The 19,816-nt window shown below is 42.4% G+C and overlaps 1 protein-coding gene across 1 annotated transcript in view; it reads left to right on the top strand.

The window, feature by feature from the left end:
- The window catches only part of KDM3B (lysine demethylase 3B), an 88,399-nt gene that overhangs the window by 49,620 nt on the left and 18,963 nt on the right, over positions 1–19,816 (top strand). Inside the window, exons 11-17 of the mRNA XM_073620403.1 lie at positions 2,570–2,722; positions 8,564–8,668; positions 9,923–10,050; positions 12,781–13,045; positions 15,624–15,862; positions 18,110–18,373; positions 18,477–18,648. Of these exons, the coding sequence (XP_073476504.1) occupies positions 2,570–2,722; positions 8,564–8,668; positions 9,923–10,050; positions 12,781–13,045; positions 15,624–15,862; positions 18,110–18,373; positions 18,477–18,648 (1,326 nt within the window). The remainder of the gene's footprint in view (positions 1–2,569; positions 2,723–8,563; positions 8,669–9,922; positions 10,051–12,780; positions 13,046–15,623; positions 15,863–18,109; positions 18,374–18,476; positions 18,649–19,816) is intronic.

The following is a 19,816-nucleotide window of genomic DNA, read 5'->3' as shown; positions in this document are numbered from 1 at the left end:
GACCACATGCCTATGATTGTGATATACAGAAAAGGCAATAAAAATGTAGAATGGCAATATTTTCTGAGGCTCCTGATTTTTTTTTTTTTTCCAGCTGATATTGGTGTATATAGGTAATATTCTATATATAGATGAACAGTTTATACAGCACATCCCCTGTCAGTTGGTAGTTCAATTATCCTGTTTATCCTCTTACAACATCCAAAAAGTTTGCTTAAAGATCACATCATAAAGTTTAGAGTGGAACTAAAATCTCCATTGACAAAACTGGCAGGCTTTTTATTGCAGTAGAGCTCTGCCTGCCCGCAGTTGTCTTTAGAATGTAAGAGAAGGGATCGCCGCTCCAGGTGAGACTGGGAAATCAATCCCACTGCAGGTAACCTTACAGGTGCTGGCCTGGTTTGCCACCATAATCATATGTTTAAGCACTAAGCTGTGTGAAACGCGTTAACCTTATCCATGGACTCCTGTGATTTTTATCTGTCTTCATCCAATAAAGAGGTGTACTACTGGTATCCTGTTGCGTGTGTGGCCATCCATTTCCTATCCTTCTGTTCCTTAGACTGTTCACTGCGCTGCATGTGAACAGCTCAGTTTACATTCTGGCACAGATCCTGTGTGCTGGGATGACCGAATTCGCTCAAGTGTCACCATTGCGACTGTATGGGCACTCTAGTTGCTGCCAGTGTTTGTGCGCATACACAAACTCCACGCATGCGCAAGTGCATAAGCATACTGCTTCCTGGGATAGCTGTGACATCGCAATCCCAGGAAGCAGTAGGGCCCAGCCTAGGCTAAAAACCAGGAAGTCCAGCACAAAAAAACACCTAAAGGTACTAATCATAATAAAAACTTTAAACATTTTTGTAAGAGGGGGAGGGCCAAAAAGAAAACATTTTGCTATAAGGAATTAGTGATACCAAACAAAGACAGTTTAACATACATTATCCCTTCTATTTACATATATGGATGATGTCACTGTGTCCCTTTTTTAAAAAACAAAAAAAACACTTTGAAGTACCCTTTCTCATAGCCAATATACAGCAGTCATGTAACTTTGCCAACCTCTTTCTGTTCTTCAGGGAAACGGACCTTCTATTGAGTTAACAAATGTACACTGTAATGACATCTAGAGGGAGGTTCTGCTAGTCACAGCCGGCTCTACGTCGTTCCAGCCTTTGTCTTTTGTGTGTATGTACTTGGAGGATTGAGGGAGTGGGATGTCATTTATCCCTGTGTAAATAGTCACATGGGCTGCCTAGGGAGGATATGCTTGGCATAGAAACACACTGAAAACCGAGCATGCTCACAAGCTGTGGCAACGGCTGCCCTGCAGAATCTCCAGTTGCAGCGGGGAACACAGACAGGAGGGAGGGACAGAACAGCAGGGTTTTCTTTTTGTTTTTGCAGAATACAGAAGACAAATCCTATAGTGGCCAAGTGAGTATGCTCAGCATGCAAAACCGCATTTTATTGATACTTTTTACAGACGTGGGTTTAATGTCACTTTAAATTTATGCTTAAGGCCCCTTTCAAACTGGGGCGGTGGGGGTGTCGGCGGTAGAACAGCACTATTTTTAGCGCCGCTTTACCGTCGCTATTCGGCCGCTAGCTGTGCGGTTTTAACCCTCGCTGGTGGGCGAAAAAGGGTTAAAAGCGCCGCTACAGCAGCGCTATGCTGGCGGTATAGCCGCGCTGCCCCAATGATTTCAGTGGGCAGGAGCGGTGAATACACCGCTCCAAAGATGCTGTTTGCAGAAGTTTTTTTTCTCTCCTGCCAGCGCACCGCTCCAGTGTGAAAGCCCTCGGGCTTTCACACTGGAGAAACAGTAGCGGCAGTTTTAGGTCGGTTTGCAGGCGCTATTTTTAGCGCAATAGCGCCTGCAAACCGCTCCAGTGTGAAAGGGGCCTTAAGCTCAGAAAGGTAGTAACAGTACTGGGCCTTTTTTTTTCTCTTTAATGTGCTCAATAACCTTTTAGAACTTCTTTAAAGCCTGGAGAATAGAACTTCTTGGATAGTTTTTTTTTTTTTTTTTTTTTTGGCCATACTTCTCGTGTGGGTCACAGGAGTGCACTTATTTCTGCACTTCTACGACCAAGTTTCAGCCGACAGTGGGCTAAAGCCCTCTGTCGGCTTATGCCACATAGCTGATCCAGGCTCTCCAGGGATGCAGACACAATAATGTCGGGATCCACCTTGATACCTGACCGGCAGCTGGCTCAGTCTCTCAGTGCACTGCTGAGAGCCTGTGCCAGCTGCATCCACCCCCTCCACAGCCCAGTGCTCCATTGAGCTCTGGAGGGGCAAAGCAGAGAGCAGTGACTGTCACCACTCTCTGCTCCGTGAAGAACGAGAACTGAGCACTTAGTGGTCATGTGGTTGCTCAATTCTCAGTGTTAGAGCTGATGGGGGACAGCTGCAGCATTGGACCGATGCTGCAGCCACATAGATGAGTATGAATGTTGTTACATTCTGCTTTTTCCCATCAAAATACCTATACTTTTTATTCCGGCACATGCACACATACTGTATCTGAAATTTGACTTTTTTTTTTTTTTCCCTGTACAGAAAAGGTAGCCTGGAAACGAGCGGTCAGAGGTGTCAGGGAAATGTGTGATGTCTGTGAAACAACACTTTTCAACATTCATTGGGTGTGTCGCAAATGTGGATTTGGCGTCTGTCTTGATTGCTATAGACTGAGAAAGAACAGGCCTCGTAGAGGTAAGAGTCAGTATATCTAAAGACATTGTTTTGCAACAGAATACTGAACAGGTAAAGTGAAAATCCATTTTTGGAAAAAGCGCTAATAAACGTGCATACTGTATTTTACAGGCATTTTATTTATACTCCATTTTTTACAAGCAAACCAAACTGGTCTAGCAAAATTTACACCCGCTAGAGTGGGAGTAGGTATAACCATGCCAGGGAAGTCTGAGCAGGTGCAGCAATAATTCTTGGAGAAATTATGTAAATGGGTCACTGAAACGGAAACGCGTCTAATCAGAATGCTCTTCCAGACAGCAGCAGTCTTAACTTCAAACCCTTTTGCAACGCCAAGATGACCTTAACAACCTTAAGGTTGCACCTTATGAAGGTGCAACCTGAGATTTGGAGGCCTTCTAAGAGGGCAAAAGGGTTAGATCCAAAACGGAAAGTCCATGGGGAGACTGTTACTACATCGAGATACCATAACCTCACAGTTAGCTCATCACCTGTCCTGCCCCAAAGCAACTTGCCAACAGACCCTGATCGGACCACCCTAAACTCTGCAAATCTATGGTTCTTTTTTTTTTTTTTTTTTAACAGAACAAAGGTGCTTTATTGTTGTCAAAATGAATAAGACAGAGCATACAGATTAGCTTGAAACAAAACCTTACAAAATGCTTGGATACCATACAGAAGGTAAGGACAACCTTAATTAGAGTAATTGATTAAAGTAGAGAGCCACCCTAAAATAAAAAATAGCATTAATATTCTTAAAAAAAAATTTGAAGAAAAAAATTTTTTAACTTACCAGAAACCCCTGTTGCTAGGCAGTCTTCCTAATCTGCCTCTTCCTACTCCGCGGCGTTTCCTCCTCTTCGGCGAGCAGCCCCGTTGCCTTCTGGGACATGTGTGTGTCCCAGAAAACAACGGGGCCATTGACAAAGCGCAGCGAGACTCGCGCATGAGCAGTAGGAAACGGGCAGTGAAGCCGCAAGGCTCCACTGCCTGTTTCCCTTCGTTAAGATGGTGGTGCCGGCAGCCGATCCGATGGACGGATCGGCCTCGGGAGGGGGCGACATTGGGGGCTCGCTGGACAGGTAAGTGTCCTTATTAAAAGTCAGCAACTACAGTGTTTGTAGCTGCTGACTTAAAAAAAAAAAAAAAAAAAAAACACGGCTGGAGCGCCCCTTTTAAAGTGAGGTTCCCATTTAAAAAAAAAAGTCAGCAGCTACAAATACTGCAGCTGCTGACTTTTAATTGGACACTTACCTGTCCCAGGGTCTAGCGATGCGGGGGATCGAAGCCCCCCTCCGTTCGGCGGCGCTGGCATTGCAACTGTGGGCGCCGGGCTGTGGCTGCGCGCCGTGATTGGCCGCTCAGTCATCTGGGACCTGTAATGGGTCCCAGATGATTGACAAGAGGGAGGGAGCAGAGATGAGCCCTTCCTGTGCCGAGGGGAAGTGATGTCACCAGCCCAGGCACTGAAAAGGCAGACTACGAGGGACCCCCTAGCAACAGGCATTTAGAGGGAAGTTAAAAAAAAAAAAATTCCAAATGTTTTTTTTAATTTTTTTTTTAGGCACATTCATGCATTTTTTTTATCTTTTAGGGTGGAACACCACTTTAAGTACACGTTTGCAATCCGAGATAAACAGGATTGAACAGGAGAAGATATATGTAGCTAGTAAACATATACATACCCATACCCCACCCTTATAGTCTCTATGTGCTCGCCCATGGGGCCCACACCTTGTCATATTTCCATTGGCATCCTCTATTAATGTAGGTTAATCTATACACATGGGTAGGGCTGCATCTATCAAAGCTTCCCAGGAGGAGAGAGAATGGGGGGGGGGGGCGGATGTCCACAAATCTATGGTTCTTACTGACCCTCTTCACAGTTAACTGAGAAGCGCATCTCTTAATTTTGTTCAAAGCCTTTTATCTCAAATTATTGAAATGGAAAATTACATTTCATTCTGTTTTGTTACGATGCGTAGAAATGGACAGTATACAAAAGGTGAGCTATGGTATGTGTTTTTACGCACAACACTGCTGTACTTGGGGGTCATTAACAGAGCACATAGAAAACAGTTGTTTTCTGTGTGCTTTTAGGGTGACTGCTGTTGCTCCGGTGCAGGAAAACGTCAGCCAACCCACCTACCGTGGAAAAGCCCTCAAGGTAAAAATATATGTCGAACATCTCTCCCCTATCTGTCTCTCTAAAATAAAACACTCCTACAACCCTCTATGCCCTAAATATTGCATGAATTATTATATAATGCAAAGAATCTTAGATAATTGTAGTAAATCAAGATTACCACCATCCTGTAATGATGTATAACCTATATTAAGAAACCAAAAGGACTTTGCTTGGCCTTCAAGACTAGATGGTATCAAACCCAAGAAAGTATGCATGAAAAGTGCTAAAATTTATTGGTGCGGTTTCAGACCCAGGTGGTCTATTCATAAAAACAAATACACAATGTCTTGTAAACATATTATTTTGATCATACAAATGTCGTGTATAAATTTTATGTGAAAGACCCATGTCTTTCCACTTCAGGACCAGTTTTTCTGATGTAAGTATAAATGATGTTATACAATAGCCTCAAAATCCAAACAAAAAAGAAAACATGCATTAGGCTACATTCACACCAGCAATTTGGACTGGTGCGAATAGTAATGGCATTAAAGATTCTTGCTGCGGCCGCTGGCTGGCGACCCCAGCTATTCGCTGCTCTCAACACAGCCAGCGATTACCTGCGGTGATTGCTGCTGGATGCACTCCTAAAATCCAGGATTATTGGCAGCAAGTGATCAACTTCCTTTATGATATGGGATCCCCAGTGGCTCTGAACTCCTCTGTCTACTGGGAATATTTAACATTCCTGACACTGACATTTACAGTGGCTTGCGAAAGTATTCGGCCCCCTTGAACTTTTCAACCTTTTGCCACATTTCAGGCTTCAAACATAAAGATATAAAATTTTAATTTTTTTGTGAAGAATGACCAACAAGTGGGACACAATTGTGAAGTGGAACGAAATCTATTGGATATTTTAAACTTTTTTAGCAATTAAAAAACTGAAAAGTGGTGCGTGCAAAATTATTCAGCCCCTTTACTTTCAGTGCAGCAAACTCACTCCAGAAGTTCAGCGAGGATCTCTGAATGATCCAATGTTGTCCTAAATGACTGATGGTGATAAATAGAATCCACCTGTGTGTAATCAAGTCTCTGTATAAATGCACCTGCTCTGTGATAGTCTCAGGGTTCTGTTGAAAGCGCAGAGAGCATCATGAAGACCAAGGAACACACCAGGCAGGTCTGTAATACTGTTGTGGAGAAGTTTAAAGCCGGATTTGGATACAAAAAGATTTCCCAAGCTTTAAACATCCCAAGGAGCACTGTGCAAGCGATCATTTTGAAATGGAAGGAGTATCAGACCACTGCAAATCTACCAAGACCTGGCTGTCCCTCTAAACTTTCAGCTCAGACAAAGAGAAGACTGATCAGAGATGCAGCCAAGAGGCCCATGATCACTCTGGATGAACTGCAGAGAACTACACAAATCTGGCCTTTATGGAAGAGTGGCAAGAAGAAAGCCATTTCTCAAAGATATCCATAAAAAGTCTCGTCTAAAGTTTGCCACAAGCCACCTGGGAGACACACCAAACATGTGGAAGAAGGTGCTCTGGTCCGATGAAACCAAAATCGAACTTTTTGGCCACAATGCAAAACGATATGTTTGGCGTAAAAGCAACACAGCTCATCACACTCAACACACCATCCCCACTGTCAAACATGGTGGTGGCAGCATCATGGTTTGGGCCTGCTTTTCTTCAGCAGGGACAGGGAAGATGGTTAAAATTGAGGGGAAGATGGATGCAGCCAAATACAGGACCATTCTGGATGAAAACCTGTTGGAGTCTGCAAAAGACCTGAAACTGGGACGGAGATTTATCTTCCAACAAGACAATGATCCCAAACATACAGCAAAATCTACAAAGGAATGGTTCACAAATAAACGTATCCAGGTGTTAGAATGGCCAAGTCAAAGTCCAGACCTGAATTCAATCGAGAATCTGTGGAAAGAGCTGAAAACTGCTGTTCACAAACGCTCTCCATCCAACCTCACTGAGCTCGAGCTGTTTTGCAAGGAAGAATGGGCAAGAATTTCAGTCTCTCGATGTGCAAAACTGATAGAGACATACCCCAAGCGACTTGCAGCTGTAATCGCAGCAAAAGGTGGCTCTACAAAGTATTAACGCAAGGGGGCCGAATAATTTTGCACGCCCCACTTTTCATTTTTTTATTAGTTAAAGTTTCAAAAATCCAAAAGATTTCGTTCCACTTCACAATTGTGTCCCACTTGTTGGTGATTCTTCACAAAAAATTTAAATTTTATATCTTTATGTTTGAAGCCTGAAATGTGGCAAAAGGTTGAAAATTTCAAGGGGGCCGAATACTTTCGCAAGCCACTGTATACCCACACTTTCCTGCAAGAAACACTGCTGACAGAATGATTTAGACTAAACTATGGATACATGCTCTCCCACCTACTTTTCTTTTAAATCCATGTTCTCTATGCGCAACATAAAGCAGCAAGGCTAGCCTGATATTTCCCTGATGTTCCTTTTGTATAAAATCTTGATCTTTATTGGGTCCCCTTCTGCCGGATTCCTCCTCTTTGCACCCGTATGCAGTGCCGATCCCATGGGGGCACATGTGAGGGCACCCCCCCTCAAGCCTTAGGAATAGATATGGGCATCCTAATGCTGGCTGCGATCGCATGCACAAGAATCCCGGGATCTGAGGATACTGGAGCTTGGCCCCCTGTGCTTTTTGATTGAGAGTGTCTTTGGAGCTCCTTTTCCACTGTCCCCACATCTGTTTCGGTGGCTGCCAATCTGCACACAAAAAAAAGCCACCGCCAACACCCAACCAATGCAGATGACATCCATGAGTGTCCTCTTAAGTAAACAAAGAAGGGGGGGTCACCTGGTGATATCATTGACCATATATGAATATGTCCATATTTGGTCAATGATGTCACGTGAGGCGGGTTCACCTGGTCAAGTCCTGTGTCCAGCGAAATCATAAACATCAGTTACGGCATCCAGCAAAGTCATATGCATCAATTAGTGCAGCCAATGAAGTCATACGTGTCGATCATGGCGTCCAGCGATGTCTGCGTCAATCATTGGGTCCTGCGAAGCTGTCCACATCAATCACGGTGTCCAGCAAAGCCATCCTCGTCAATTATGACGTCCAGCGAAGTTGTCCACGTCAATCATAGTCTCCAGCGAAGTCATCCATGTTATTCGCAGTGTCCAGTGAATTTGTCTGTCATGCAGCAAAGTCATCTGTATCAATCACGGCAACCAGCGAAGTAATCTGTGTCACTAATGGTGTCCAGCAAAGTCTTCCATGTCCATTGCAACATCCTGCGCACTCATCCATGTCAATCACAGCGTCCAACCAAGTTGTCTACGTTTGATAGACTTTTTAAAGGATAAGTTCACCTTTCTAAAAAAAAATAAAAATAATAAATGCATATCTTTTTTTGAAGGTAAAAAATGTGCATCTCTAATTTTATTTATTTATTTATTTTACTTTGGGCCTGTAAAGCATTGCACCTGCGATCAGCTTGTCAGTGTATCTGTCTGCTGAACTAGCACACTGTCAGTTAATTGCTTTTATCAAAAGTAAAATTTAATGCTGTAAAGTCTATATTGATGCTGCTACAGTCACATTCTGTGCAATGACAGTGTGTATGGTATTTACTTTAAGATATAGTTGAGTGAAATTACACTTGTCCTGAACCCTTCTTTTGCTATAATCACTTTTTTTAGAAGACGAAGTGGCTGATGAAGAAGTATTTTCCTGGCTGAAATGTGCTAAAGGACAGTCTCATGAACCTGAAAACCTTATGCCCACGCAAATTATCCCTGGCACTGGTAAGATTGGTTTTAACTTTAAGGACTGTATAGAAATGCATTTAATAACCCTATGTGCTATTAAGGCCTCTTGCATTCGGGAGTAAAAAAAAACATGATTTTAACCCCTTAGAGTCGGCAACTGCTAGCCCTGTAAGCGCTTTAGAATGCCGCTAGACGGGGCTTATGGTCATGTGACTGCTGTGATTGGCTGTCCACTACGGTCACATGATCAGAAAGCTCCCAATGGCAAGCAGCAAACGGGAGCTTTTAGTTAGCCACCAGTAACTATTCCGGGAGCGAGCAGGGCTCGCACTCTCGGCACAGCTCTATTGGCTGTATTGCACACAAATATGCGACCGTTCGGCGCAAAGAGGTTAATGATCTGAATACAGGTGCTTTGTTGTGTATGGAACAATGTACACAACACACTGTGTAAAGATCAGTAATGCAGCCATGAGTACAGAGCTATAGAATAAAAATAGAAAGCATCAGAGTGCATTAATGTAAAAATGCGTGTATACTCATGAATTAGTTTGTATATTGCAACAATGAAAAAGAAGTTTAGGCATGTATACACATGCACATTAACACAAGGTTTTTTCAGAACATTGTATTCAGGAGCTTTCTGTCAGTAAGATCATGAGTATAAACACCAGTAAATTATTACACTTGTGCACTAGAGGCTTAAGGCTTTCCTTGCCTTAGAATGGTACAAAATACGGCATCTTAAGTTGGTTTCAGCATCTGCATTGAGTAGGTGGAAGATGGAAATTACTTTGTGTGCGCTTTTATGGTTTAAGTGTATGTAAACCCTCACCTTGTAAAACAACCCATTCAGTTTAAAACTGAAATGTAGGGCAAAACATTTGTGTATAGATATTAAAAAAACACGATAAACACTCCCCCGCCCCCCCCCCCTTTTTTTTATTTTTATAAGTAATCACATTCTCTCTGTTCTCAGCTGCATAAGAGCTGGGGGAGGAGAAACGTCAGCACAATGACCTTCTAAGTGAAAGGCTGTGCAGGGGGTGTTCAGGTGTGTACCCTCATGCCTAGTGTGGTCAGTTTTTTTAAAAATGGGAAAGCAGAGGGACTGTGACAGGAACACCAGGGATTTCACACAAAGGAAGCAATACAAAGAGAACAGGATACTTTTTTTTTACAAGTACATGGTACAGCAGGTACATATCGGGAATGTGAAATGTTGGCTTTACATATTCTTTAAGATAGCTTTTACTGTGATGTTTGATTTATTTTTGTTTTTACTTACAGCTCTTTACAACATTGGAGATTTGGTCCATGCTGCAAGGGGGAAATGGGGTATTAAAGCAAACTGTCCATGTATTAGCAGACACAACAAAAACGTTTTAAGACCGGCAGTCACTAATGGCATGGCCCAGGTATTTATATTTATCAATATACATTTATACTCCACAGCAGCGATTCATGTTATTGTTTTTCTCTTTCTTTATACTTTTTAAACCATTTTTTTTTTAGTGTAGGCTTTACCTATCTTTACTGTCTTGACAGTGAGTAAGGGAAAATCTCCCCAATGAGGCGATAAATACTAGACAGATGTTCTTACATTTCCAAATTTTATCTCCAGAAGTAGAAAGTTTTGATGGAGTTTAATTTTGTTCTTTCTAATGGTGACAAAATCTTAAATAACACATGTAGCCTTTTGTATGAAAATGTTGCATGGGACTTTCATTACTCTTCTCCTGTAGCACTACAAAGGTAGTGTCAAGCTAGACTTCATACCTCTAGCGAATCAATTAGACTTTATACTACTAATAAAATATTAAACAACTTTTAGTTATGTGCAGTATTTGTGCTGATAGGAAGCCTCACTTCCTTTTTACTGCTGCGTCGTAGCTAGTACAACATGTTGCACCCACCACACACAAGGAGAATTTGCATGAACTGTTGATGCTTAGAGGAATGGCAATAAATATATATGTCAGGTAATAACACCAATTTTAGCACTGTCCTATTCTGATCCAACAGCATGGCACAGTGCTTAGCATAAATGATTACACCCCAACAGATTTGTCAGAAAATCATTTACTTTCCTTTCAGAATCAACATTTTCTGTGGGACACTATACTACAACATAATCCCTCAAATGCGGGCCATTGATTGCAATCAAGATTTGTTAGTTTGCTCACACAAAGTATTTTTCCTAAAAAATTCATTCAAGACCATGTTGCAAAAATGAATACACCCTAATAAAAGTCTTAGCCTAGGTTCACACTGACAGCAGGATTGAAATTGTGCGAGTTCAGCAGAACTCGTGCGATTTCATACCCGCATGTCAGTCCGACTTGGGGGCGATTTCAGAGACATCTTTTCAGGTTCCTGCACAGATGTCTATTGAAGTCGCCAAAAGTAGTACAGAACTACTTTTGGGAATAGGTGCGGCACCGCAAAGTTGGCGTCGCACAGATTCGGACGGTGCCATTGCCGGCAATAGCCGCCGATTTGGCATGCGATTTGACATGTCAAATCGCATGCCAAATCGCATCAAAATGAACCTAGGCTAAGGAGCAAAGCTTCATTTTAGACAACAAAATCCTAATTAACAAGAATTTAACTACAGGTGTGTCTATTCATTAAATGGGTGTCCAGCAGACAGTTGATTATAAAAGGTGTTGCGTAACAAAGAAAACCCCTTCCCATTTCATGCTGTCAGCAATGGCACTACATGGAAGAGAAATGTCACAGGGCCTGAGAAAGAAAATTTCTTTACACAAGAAAGGTAAAGGCTACAAGCAGATCAGCAAAGCTTTACTTATCAGTCAGAATATGCAAAAGTGATATAAAAATTTAACAAATATGGAACTGCAACCATCTCACAGAGACGTCCACAGAAGTTAACACCTCGACAGGAATGTCTTCTGATGAGAAGGGTTGAAGAAAATTGACAACCATGCAAGTTCAATGCAGTTAGCTAGACAAGTAGAAAGCCAAACTGGGGTGATTGTTTCCCTTGACACAATACGGCGTACACTGCAGAGGAATGGCATGCCATGGGTGTCTTCCACGAAGGAAGCCTCTCCCAAAGCCCATGCACAAAAAAGCCCACCTAGAATTTGCCAGGGCCCATGCTGAAAAAGAAGATGACCGCTGGGATTCTGTACCCTGGAGTGATGAGACCAAGATGAATGTTTTTGGAACCGATGGCTTTGCAAAGGTGAGGAGTACAAAGAAAAATGCATGGTGCCCACAGTGAAACGTGGTGGCAGTGTCCTGTGTGGCTAAATGAGTGCTGCTGGTGTCGGAGAGCTGCATTTCATTGATGGTATCATGAATTCACAGATGTACTGCTCTATATTGAAAGAGAAGATGCTACCCTCACTCCGTGCCCTTGGTTGTTGTGCACTTTTCCAACATGACGATGATCCAAAACACACATCTAAGGCCACTGTTGCATTTCTGAAGAAAAACAGGGTGAAAGTGATTCTTTGGCCAAGTATGTCTCCTGATCTGATCCCAATCAAACATCTTTAAGGAGTTCTGAAGAGACAAGTTGAGCATCACTCTCCATCCAGCATCCAGGCTGAAAGAGGTCGTTCTTGAAGGATGGAAAAAATATAGATGTTGCAATATGTCGCCAACTTGTACATTCCATGCCTAGAAGACTTGGTGCTGTTCTTACAAATCATGGAGGTCATACAAAATACTAGATGTAGTAGTTTTTGTTGTGGGGTGTTTTCATTTTTGCATCAACTAATTTTAGCAAAACTGAAGATTTTGTAATCTAAGTTATGTTATTAACCCTATTTTCATGAATTAGAGCTAAACAACTGTTCTATAAAACTCTGTTCTGTCAACATTTTGGAAATTGTTCTTGTGTTCATTGAGATATTGATTAAAATCTTATTTTTTAAAAGGGGTGTAACTTGTTTATGCTGAGCACTGTAAATCAGAGTTACCCTTGAATGGGTTTCACATATCCCTAAATTACATTCAGAGGTGTCTAGCTAATTAGCAGTGAGAACCATATTTTTTTTACTTGTGATTTATGTCCTTAACTTTTCTTAACCTTTTTTTTTTTTTTGTTTTTCAACTAAGCTAACATGCTAGCAAAGTAGTAATTGTGACTTATCTGCTTATTCCCTTTCTACTAGCTTCCAAGTCTAAATCCTTCTTCAGTATGTGAGGGCACACTACCATCCACTCCTATAGAGTGTAGTGACAGCATCAAGATGGAAGACGATTCAAAACCAGAAACTGCTGATATTGTTTTGGAGGACTCAAAGACTGAACCAATTATTAATCAGGGCAGTGCAGAGAATAAAGCCAACAAACAGCAGTGCCCAGAAACCACGCCTTCATCTGCCTTGCACTGGCTGGCTGACCTAGCAGCACAGAAAGCAAAAGAAGAGACAAAAGGTGATTGACTTAGTGTTTTTTTTTTCCCCTCACTTTTACCTTTTTGCTATTGCCTGACATCACATTTGTCTATTTGACACAGAGTATATACACTGATCAAACATAACATTATGACCAGCCACCATATCTTGTCTAGGCAAAAACTCCACTAGACTTGTGAAGTTATGCCGTGGTATCTGGCACCAAGCCAACAGTGCAGAGGAGGAATTAGTTTGGTGGGGTGCACAGATGAGCAAGAAAGTGGATGTATGTAGAGTTAAATGTGGATGGTAGAGGTTTGGGGTGCAGGGGTTTTAGGCTGCAAAGGTGTACTGACAGGGTGGATAAAGATGTAGGGCAGCCATTTAATTTCAGCGGGCTGCTTTATGCGCTAGAAATGTGGGAAAAAAACACACACACACACCGAATTTTAGCGCACACATCAGCAGATGCGTGAGGGTGTCCTTAACAATTAATGGCACTGCTGTGTATATGCTGAAGAACACCACGTTTCTGTGGTGTCAGGAAAGTGATTTTGCATGCATTCCTGACGCACACAAATGTGAACATAGGCTAAATGTCTTGGTTACATTGGGCCGTGTAAATCTTCTCATTACATTGGGGCTTGGTGTGGAATCCTTTAAGTCACACTAGGGGCAGTGTGAATGCCCCCCTTACATTGGTGATCAGTGTAAATCCCTCCTTACATTATTATTATTATTATTATTATTATTATTATTATACAGGATTTATATAGCGCCAAAAGTTTGCGCAGCGTTTTACAACATGAGGGCAGACAGTACACTTACAATACAAATCAATACAGGAGGGATCAGAAGGCCCTGCTCGTTAGAGCTTACAATCTAGAAGTGGTCACTGTGAATGCTCCTATTACATTAGTGGTCAGTGTAAACCCTTTACATTGGTGGCTAGTAGGGATGAGCCCGATGTTTGCCGAATAGCGAACAATTTGGGGTGTTCGCGGCAAATTCGAAAGCCATGGAACACCCTTTAAAAGTTTATGGGAGAAATCAAAAGTGCTAATTTTAAAGGCTTATACGCATAGTATTGTCATAAAAAGTGTTTGAGGACCTGGGTCCTGCCCCAGGGGACATGTATCAATGCAAAAAAAAGTTTTACAAACGGCATTTTTTTCGGGAGCATCGATTTTAATAATGCTTAAAGTGAAACAATAGAAATGAAATATTCCTTTAAATTTCGTACCTGGGGGATGTCTATAGTATGCCTGTAAAGTGGCGCATGTTTCCCGTGTTTACAACAGTCCCTGCACAAAATTACATTTCTAAAGGAAAAAAAGTCATTTAAAAGTACTCGCGGCTATATTGAATTGTCAGTCCCGGCAATACACATAAAAGTCATTGAAAAAAAGGCATGGGATTCCCCCACAGTCCATTACCAGGCCCTTTGGGTCTGGTATGAATTCTAAGGGGAACCCCCGAACCAAAATTAAAAAAAAAAAATTTCCTGGGGGTCCCCCCAAATTCCATCATACCAGACCCTTCAGGTCTGGTATGGATATTAAGGGGAACCCCGCGCCAAAATTTTTTTTAAAAATGGTGTGGCGGTCCCCCTCAAAAATGCATACCAGACCCTTATCCGAGCATGCAACCTGGCAGGCCGCAGGAAAAGAGGGGGGACAAGAGAGCGCACCCCCCTCCTGAACCGTACCAGGCCACATGCCCTCAACATGGGGAGGGTGATTTGGGGTAGCCAAAGCACTGTGTCCCCATGTTGATGGGGACAAGGGCTTCATCCCCACAACCCTTGCCCGGTGGTTGTGGGGGTCTGCAGGCGGGAGGCTTATTGGAATCTGGAAGCTGCCTTTAACAAGGGGACCCCCAGATCCCGGCCTCCCCCCTGTGTGAAATGGTAAGGGAGTACAAATGTACCCCTACCATTTCACAAAAAAAGTGTGAAAATGGTAAAAATGACATGACACGGCTTGGGGACAAGTCCTTTATTAAAAAATACAACTGTCCCACGAAGTCGTCTTCTTCTCTTGCTCCGCTGACGGACCGAAAAAGAAAAAAAAAAAAAACCGCGACCGACCCAATGACCTTCCTCTCAGGTGACAGCTCTTTTATAACATTACAGTGAAGTCATCATTGCTTATGCATGTGCATTCCAGTCCACTCTAGTTATTTTCAAACCGCTCAAGCGGAAGCTAGAGGGAGAGGAGATAGTGATCAATGGTTGCTAAAGCTTTGATTGGTGACATTACCTATCAACTCCTGAGACCCAGCTATTGTCGACACTCCCTCCTCTCCCCTGCAGCTGCCGCTGACTGACATGGGGAGCCAGATCACATGACCAGAGTGAACTGAAAATCGGCGAGTTTATACCTCTTTCTTACACGGCTTAGTCAGCATAGATGTTAGGGGAGGGGGAGGGGGAGGGAGCATTTTTAAGACTAGTAAAGTTTAGCCTGAAATTCTACTTTAATGTCACCTTGAAGAGAAAATCAAGGTCTTGCATGGAACCAGAACTTAGGATCCAGAGCTATTTTCATTCACAAAACTGAACATTTATTGTCTGTCAGAGCATATTGAACTAATAATGAAATGTCTTTGTTTTTCAGACCCTAGCTCTGTGAAGACCGTACCACCTAAAGAGTGTTCTGTGAGTTTGGAATCTCCTAATTCCAGTGTGAAGAGTTCTACTTCCCCAAAACTTTTCAACAGCCTTTTATTAGGCCCAGCTGCCTCCAACACAAAATCAGAAGGTTCCAGTTTAAGAGACCTTCTCCACTCTGGCCCTGGAAAGTTGTCACAAGGAACAGAAGGAGGGGTACCATTTCCACCTGTGTTTAATTCTACAGTGAGTAGTACACCTTATATATGTAACTTTACTGATGAACTTCTAATAGATTGTACTTAGGGAAAACATGAGTATTTTATCAATAACTTAACCCCTTCAGCCTAACAAATCTTAATGCCTAAGCACAATTTTGCAATTTTGACATGTGTTAGTAAAAGTGTACATATTACTTTGTGCATCCAGGTGGACTATACCACGTTTTTTTTAGGACAAATTGGGCTTTAATTTGGTGGTAAATGGTAACGGATATCTCCTGAATTTTTTTTTTTGCTGTATATTTCTTGTTACTGCCATAACCTTCCACCAAATAACAACCCAAATTAAATTCTAATGCTGAGGATTACAGCAATACCACATATGTGTATGTTAGTTGTATGTACACGTAGTACATCCCAAAAACAAGTGCGCATTTTGCTTTTTTTTTTTTTATTCTACCTAAAACACATTGATACTAATTAAAGAAAAAATAAATACTGGCCCTAACCTTCCTTGACCCAAACTCTAACCCTTGTATTGACCTAGATCAAACCTTGATCTAGGCTTTTTTTTAAATTAATATTATTTATTTATCTATCTTCACACGCACTTTTTTTTTTTTTTCTCTGCAAGGAGAGAGAGGGATACGATATATCTCTCTCCTCCAGTCACATAGAGAACACAGGAGCGGGCTTCACAGTGCTTGATCACTGTGATAGCCATACAGAGGCTATCACAGCGATCAGGTGACCCCCCGAATCGGAAGTTCTGGGTGCCGATCATTAGTCCGGGGCTCACGTTGAGACCCCAGTCTCTGTGCTGGGAGTGTGCCATGCAGCGTGCTCCCAGCACAAGGGAAGATATGCAAATATGCAGCCCCATGGTAAAAAAGCCCAGTCCAGTGGGGCTGGGCTAATTTGTGTTAGGTCAGCGGGTAAGGGTTAAAGTGGATGTAAACCCCATTCATGAAATTTGAGCTGGGCACATATATCTGCAGTGTTTTCTTATCTCTCTTCAAAGCACTGAGTCCAGTGGTTTTCTCCTGCTCTGTTCTTCTGTTATATCAGCATAATAACTTCTGACAAGTTCTCTGTCATCTGTGATAAATTAGGCTGAAATTTGTGTCACGGTGGTTGCTTCAAACAAATTAGCGGAGAGCTGGTCTATTTACAGCACAGCTCTGCAAGTCTCTGCCTATGTGGAGAGTGGGTGTGTGCCTTTCCTCCAATCGGCTGTCTCACAGTGTATGGCAAGAAGCCACAGGTGATTTAGGAAGAGAAAATTCTAACAGGATGTGCACTTTCTAAACAGTATATAAAGCTGAAGACAGCAGATATACGTGTAAAACTTATGTAGGGAGATTTGTTTAATCTCCATGTGTCATCTGAGGCTGTTCACTTCACTGGTTATATGTTAGGGTTTACAGCCACCTTAACTCTTGATGAAAAAAAAAAAAAAAATGGCCCCTTGCAGGTTAATGTAATAATTTGCTATTATGCACCACATACTATGCACCACACATTATGACATACTTATAAAGTGGATCCCTCCAGCGGCACAATGTCACCACTGACAGGACTTTTATCTTCACCTGGTCTTCCTTCCGGGTTTGCATGCTCCAGGCATTTGAATGGATGGGCCCCGATGACATCACTCCTGCACGGGAGCCACAGCACTGTGAATGGACAGCACACTCGAGCGTGCCGCCCATTCAGAGTGTAGTGCGCATGTGCCAGCGAATTCGGCTGCTACAGATGATATCTCCAAAACGATGCACATTTAGGAGACATTCACTGTACCTACAGGCAAGCCTTGTTGAAGGCATACCTGTAGATACAAGTAAACCAGTGGACTTTACTACCGCTTTAAACAAACTTCTTGGTGTCTCTGTTGCCTACTTCCAATCTGTGCACTGTGGTTCCATTTGCTGACCTCTATCTTCCTACAGTGTTCTGTAGTGACATTGGTGCCTGTAGGAGGAAGCATAGGCCATGTTAGGGGGAAACAGGCATCCAACGCCCCAGGAATTGCCAGTTGATGAAGGCTCTGCGTCATTGAGCTTCAGTGGGCAAATTTTAGTGTGATTTATATAAATAACGTAAGGATATAAAAATGGAGCATAAATGATGTGTGTATTGTGGGAACCTTGAAGCAACTGAACTTTATTTGTGGTTTCCACTCAGCTACAGTGGCATTAGAATGGCCATTTGTTTTGCAATTTACAATTGTAATTTATCATACTAATGTAACCAAATCATTTAAATCTTTTAGGCAAAGGGGAAATCTAGCTTGCCTAACTTCCTGGACCACATTATAGCTTCTGTCGTAGAGAACAAAAAGACGTCCGATGCCAGCAAAAGAGCCAGTAGCTCAGCAGAAAGCCTGAAGGAGGGAAAGGAAATGGTGATGGGTCTAAATGTTCTAGATCCACACACCTCACATTCCTGGCTCTGTGATGGAAGACTGCTCTGTCTTCATGACCCTAGCAACAAAAATAACTGGAAAATCTTTAGGGAATGTTGGAAACAAGGCCAGGTGAGAACTTTTTTGTTTTTAATACTTACAATTATCTGCTTACACAGCCAGAGTAATAGAGATTGAAAATGAATTTAAACCCTTGTATTTTTTTTTTTCTTAGCCAGTGTTAGTCTCTGGGGTGCAGAAGAAACTTAAATCTGAGTTATGGAAACCTGAGGCTTTTAGCCTGGAATTTGGAGATCAAGATGTAGACCTGGTGAATTGTCGAAACTGCGCCATTATTTCTGATGTAAAAGTGCGAGATTTTTGGGATGGTTTCGAAGTTCTTGAAAGTAAGCCCATGATTTATTTTTAGCTTGGTTAAAAAGAATAAAACATCCTGTCAGTAATATTGTATTCACTGTTCATTGCTGTTCCTTTACAATATGTGGGAAAACAGCCAATCACTAAGCAAATTTTATAGTGAATACATTTTTAATCCAATGTGACTTGTGGCAAAGTCTTAGGTCTTTATTTTTTCATTGATGTTAATGCTGTACTTTTTTTTTATAACTTTTAGTTCTTGTAGTCAATCCAACTATATTATGCATCAAAACATATGATATTTTTATTTGATAGCGGATTTGGGTGCATTTTCATGCATTTTTTTCCCAACATTACCTATATGTAAGTTGTGTATCCTCAGATTTTTACTTCAAGATATTACTTCTCCAGACTCTAAGGATTGTATGTAACATAATGGGATGGTAAAGCCCAAAGTGAAAGTTTGTTTCAATTTAGTTCACCCTATAACAGGGGTAGGCAAACTTTTGAGCAAAGTGTGCCGATTTTATAACAAAAAAATGTCAACTTAACACTCTCAATCACGAAAAGGATTTTTTTATAAAGTAAATGTTGTAAACTACTTTAGTAGTGAGAAATTAACATCCCGCACGCCTCAGATCAGCCCCAATTCAGCCCCAATTTATGCACCTTCACACCTCTGATCAGCCCCAATTCACCTGCTCATCTGCCCCACCACTGTACCCCCCTGCACATCTGCCCCACCACTGTACCCCCCTGCACATCTGCCCCACCACTGTACCCCCCTGCACATCTGCCCCACCACTGTACCCCCTGCACGTCTGCCCCACCACTGTACCCCCCTGCACGTCTGCCCCACCACTGTACCCCCCTGCACGTCTGCCCCACCACTGTACCCCCTGCACGTCTGCCCCACCACTGTACCCCCTGCACGTCTGCCCCACCACTGTACCCCCCTGCACGTCTGCCCCACCACTGTACCCCCCTGCACATCTGCCCCACCAATGTACTCTTTCACATCTGCCCAACTGCTGTACCCACTTGCTCTTCTGTCCCACCACTGAACCCCCTTCTCATCTGCCCCAACAGTGAACCCCCCGCTCATCTTTTCCACCACTGTAACCTCCCGCTCATCTGCCCCACCGCCATACCCCCATGCTCTTCTGTCTCACTACTGAATCACCCTCTCATCTGTCC

This window comes from Aquarana catesbeiana, linkage group LG03 (genome assembly GCF_042186555.1).
Source record: "Aquarana catesbeiana isolate 2022-GZ linkage group LG03, ASM4218655v1, whole genome shotgun sequence".
Lineage (NCBI taxonomy): Eukaryota > Metazoa > Chordata > Amphibia > Anura > Ranidae > Aquarana > Aquarana catesbeiana.
Note: the sequence above shows the minus strand (reverse complement) of the source record. Positions and strands in the feature narration are given on the sequence as shown.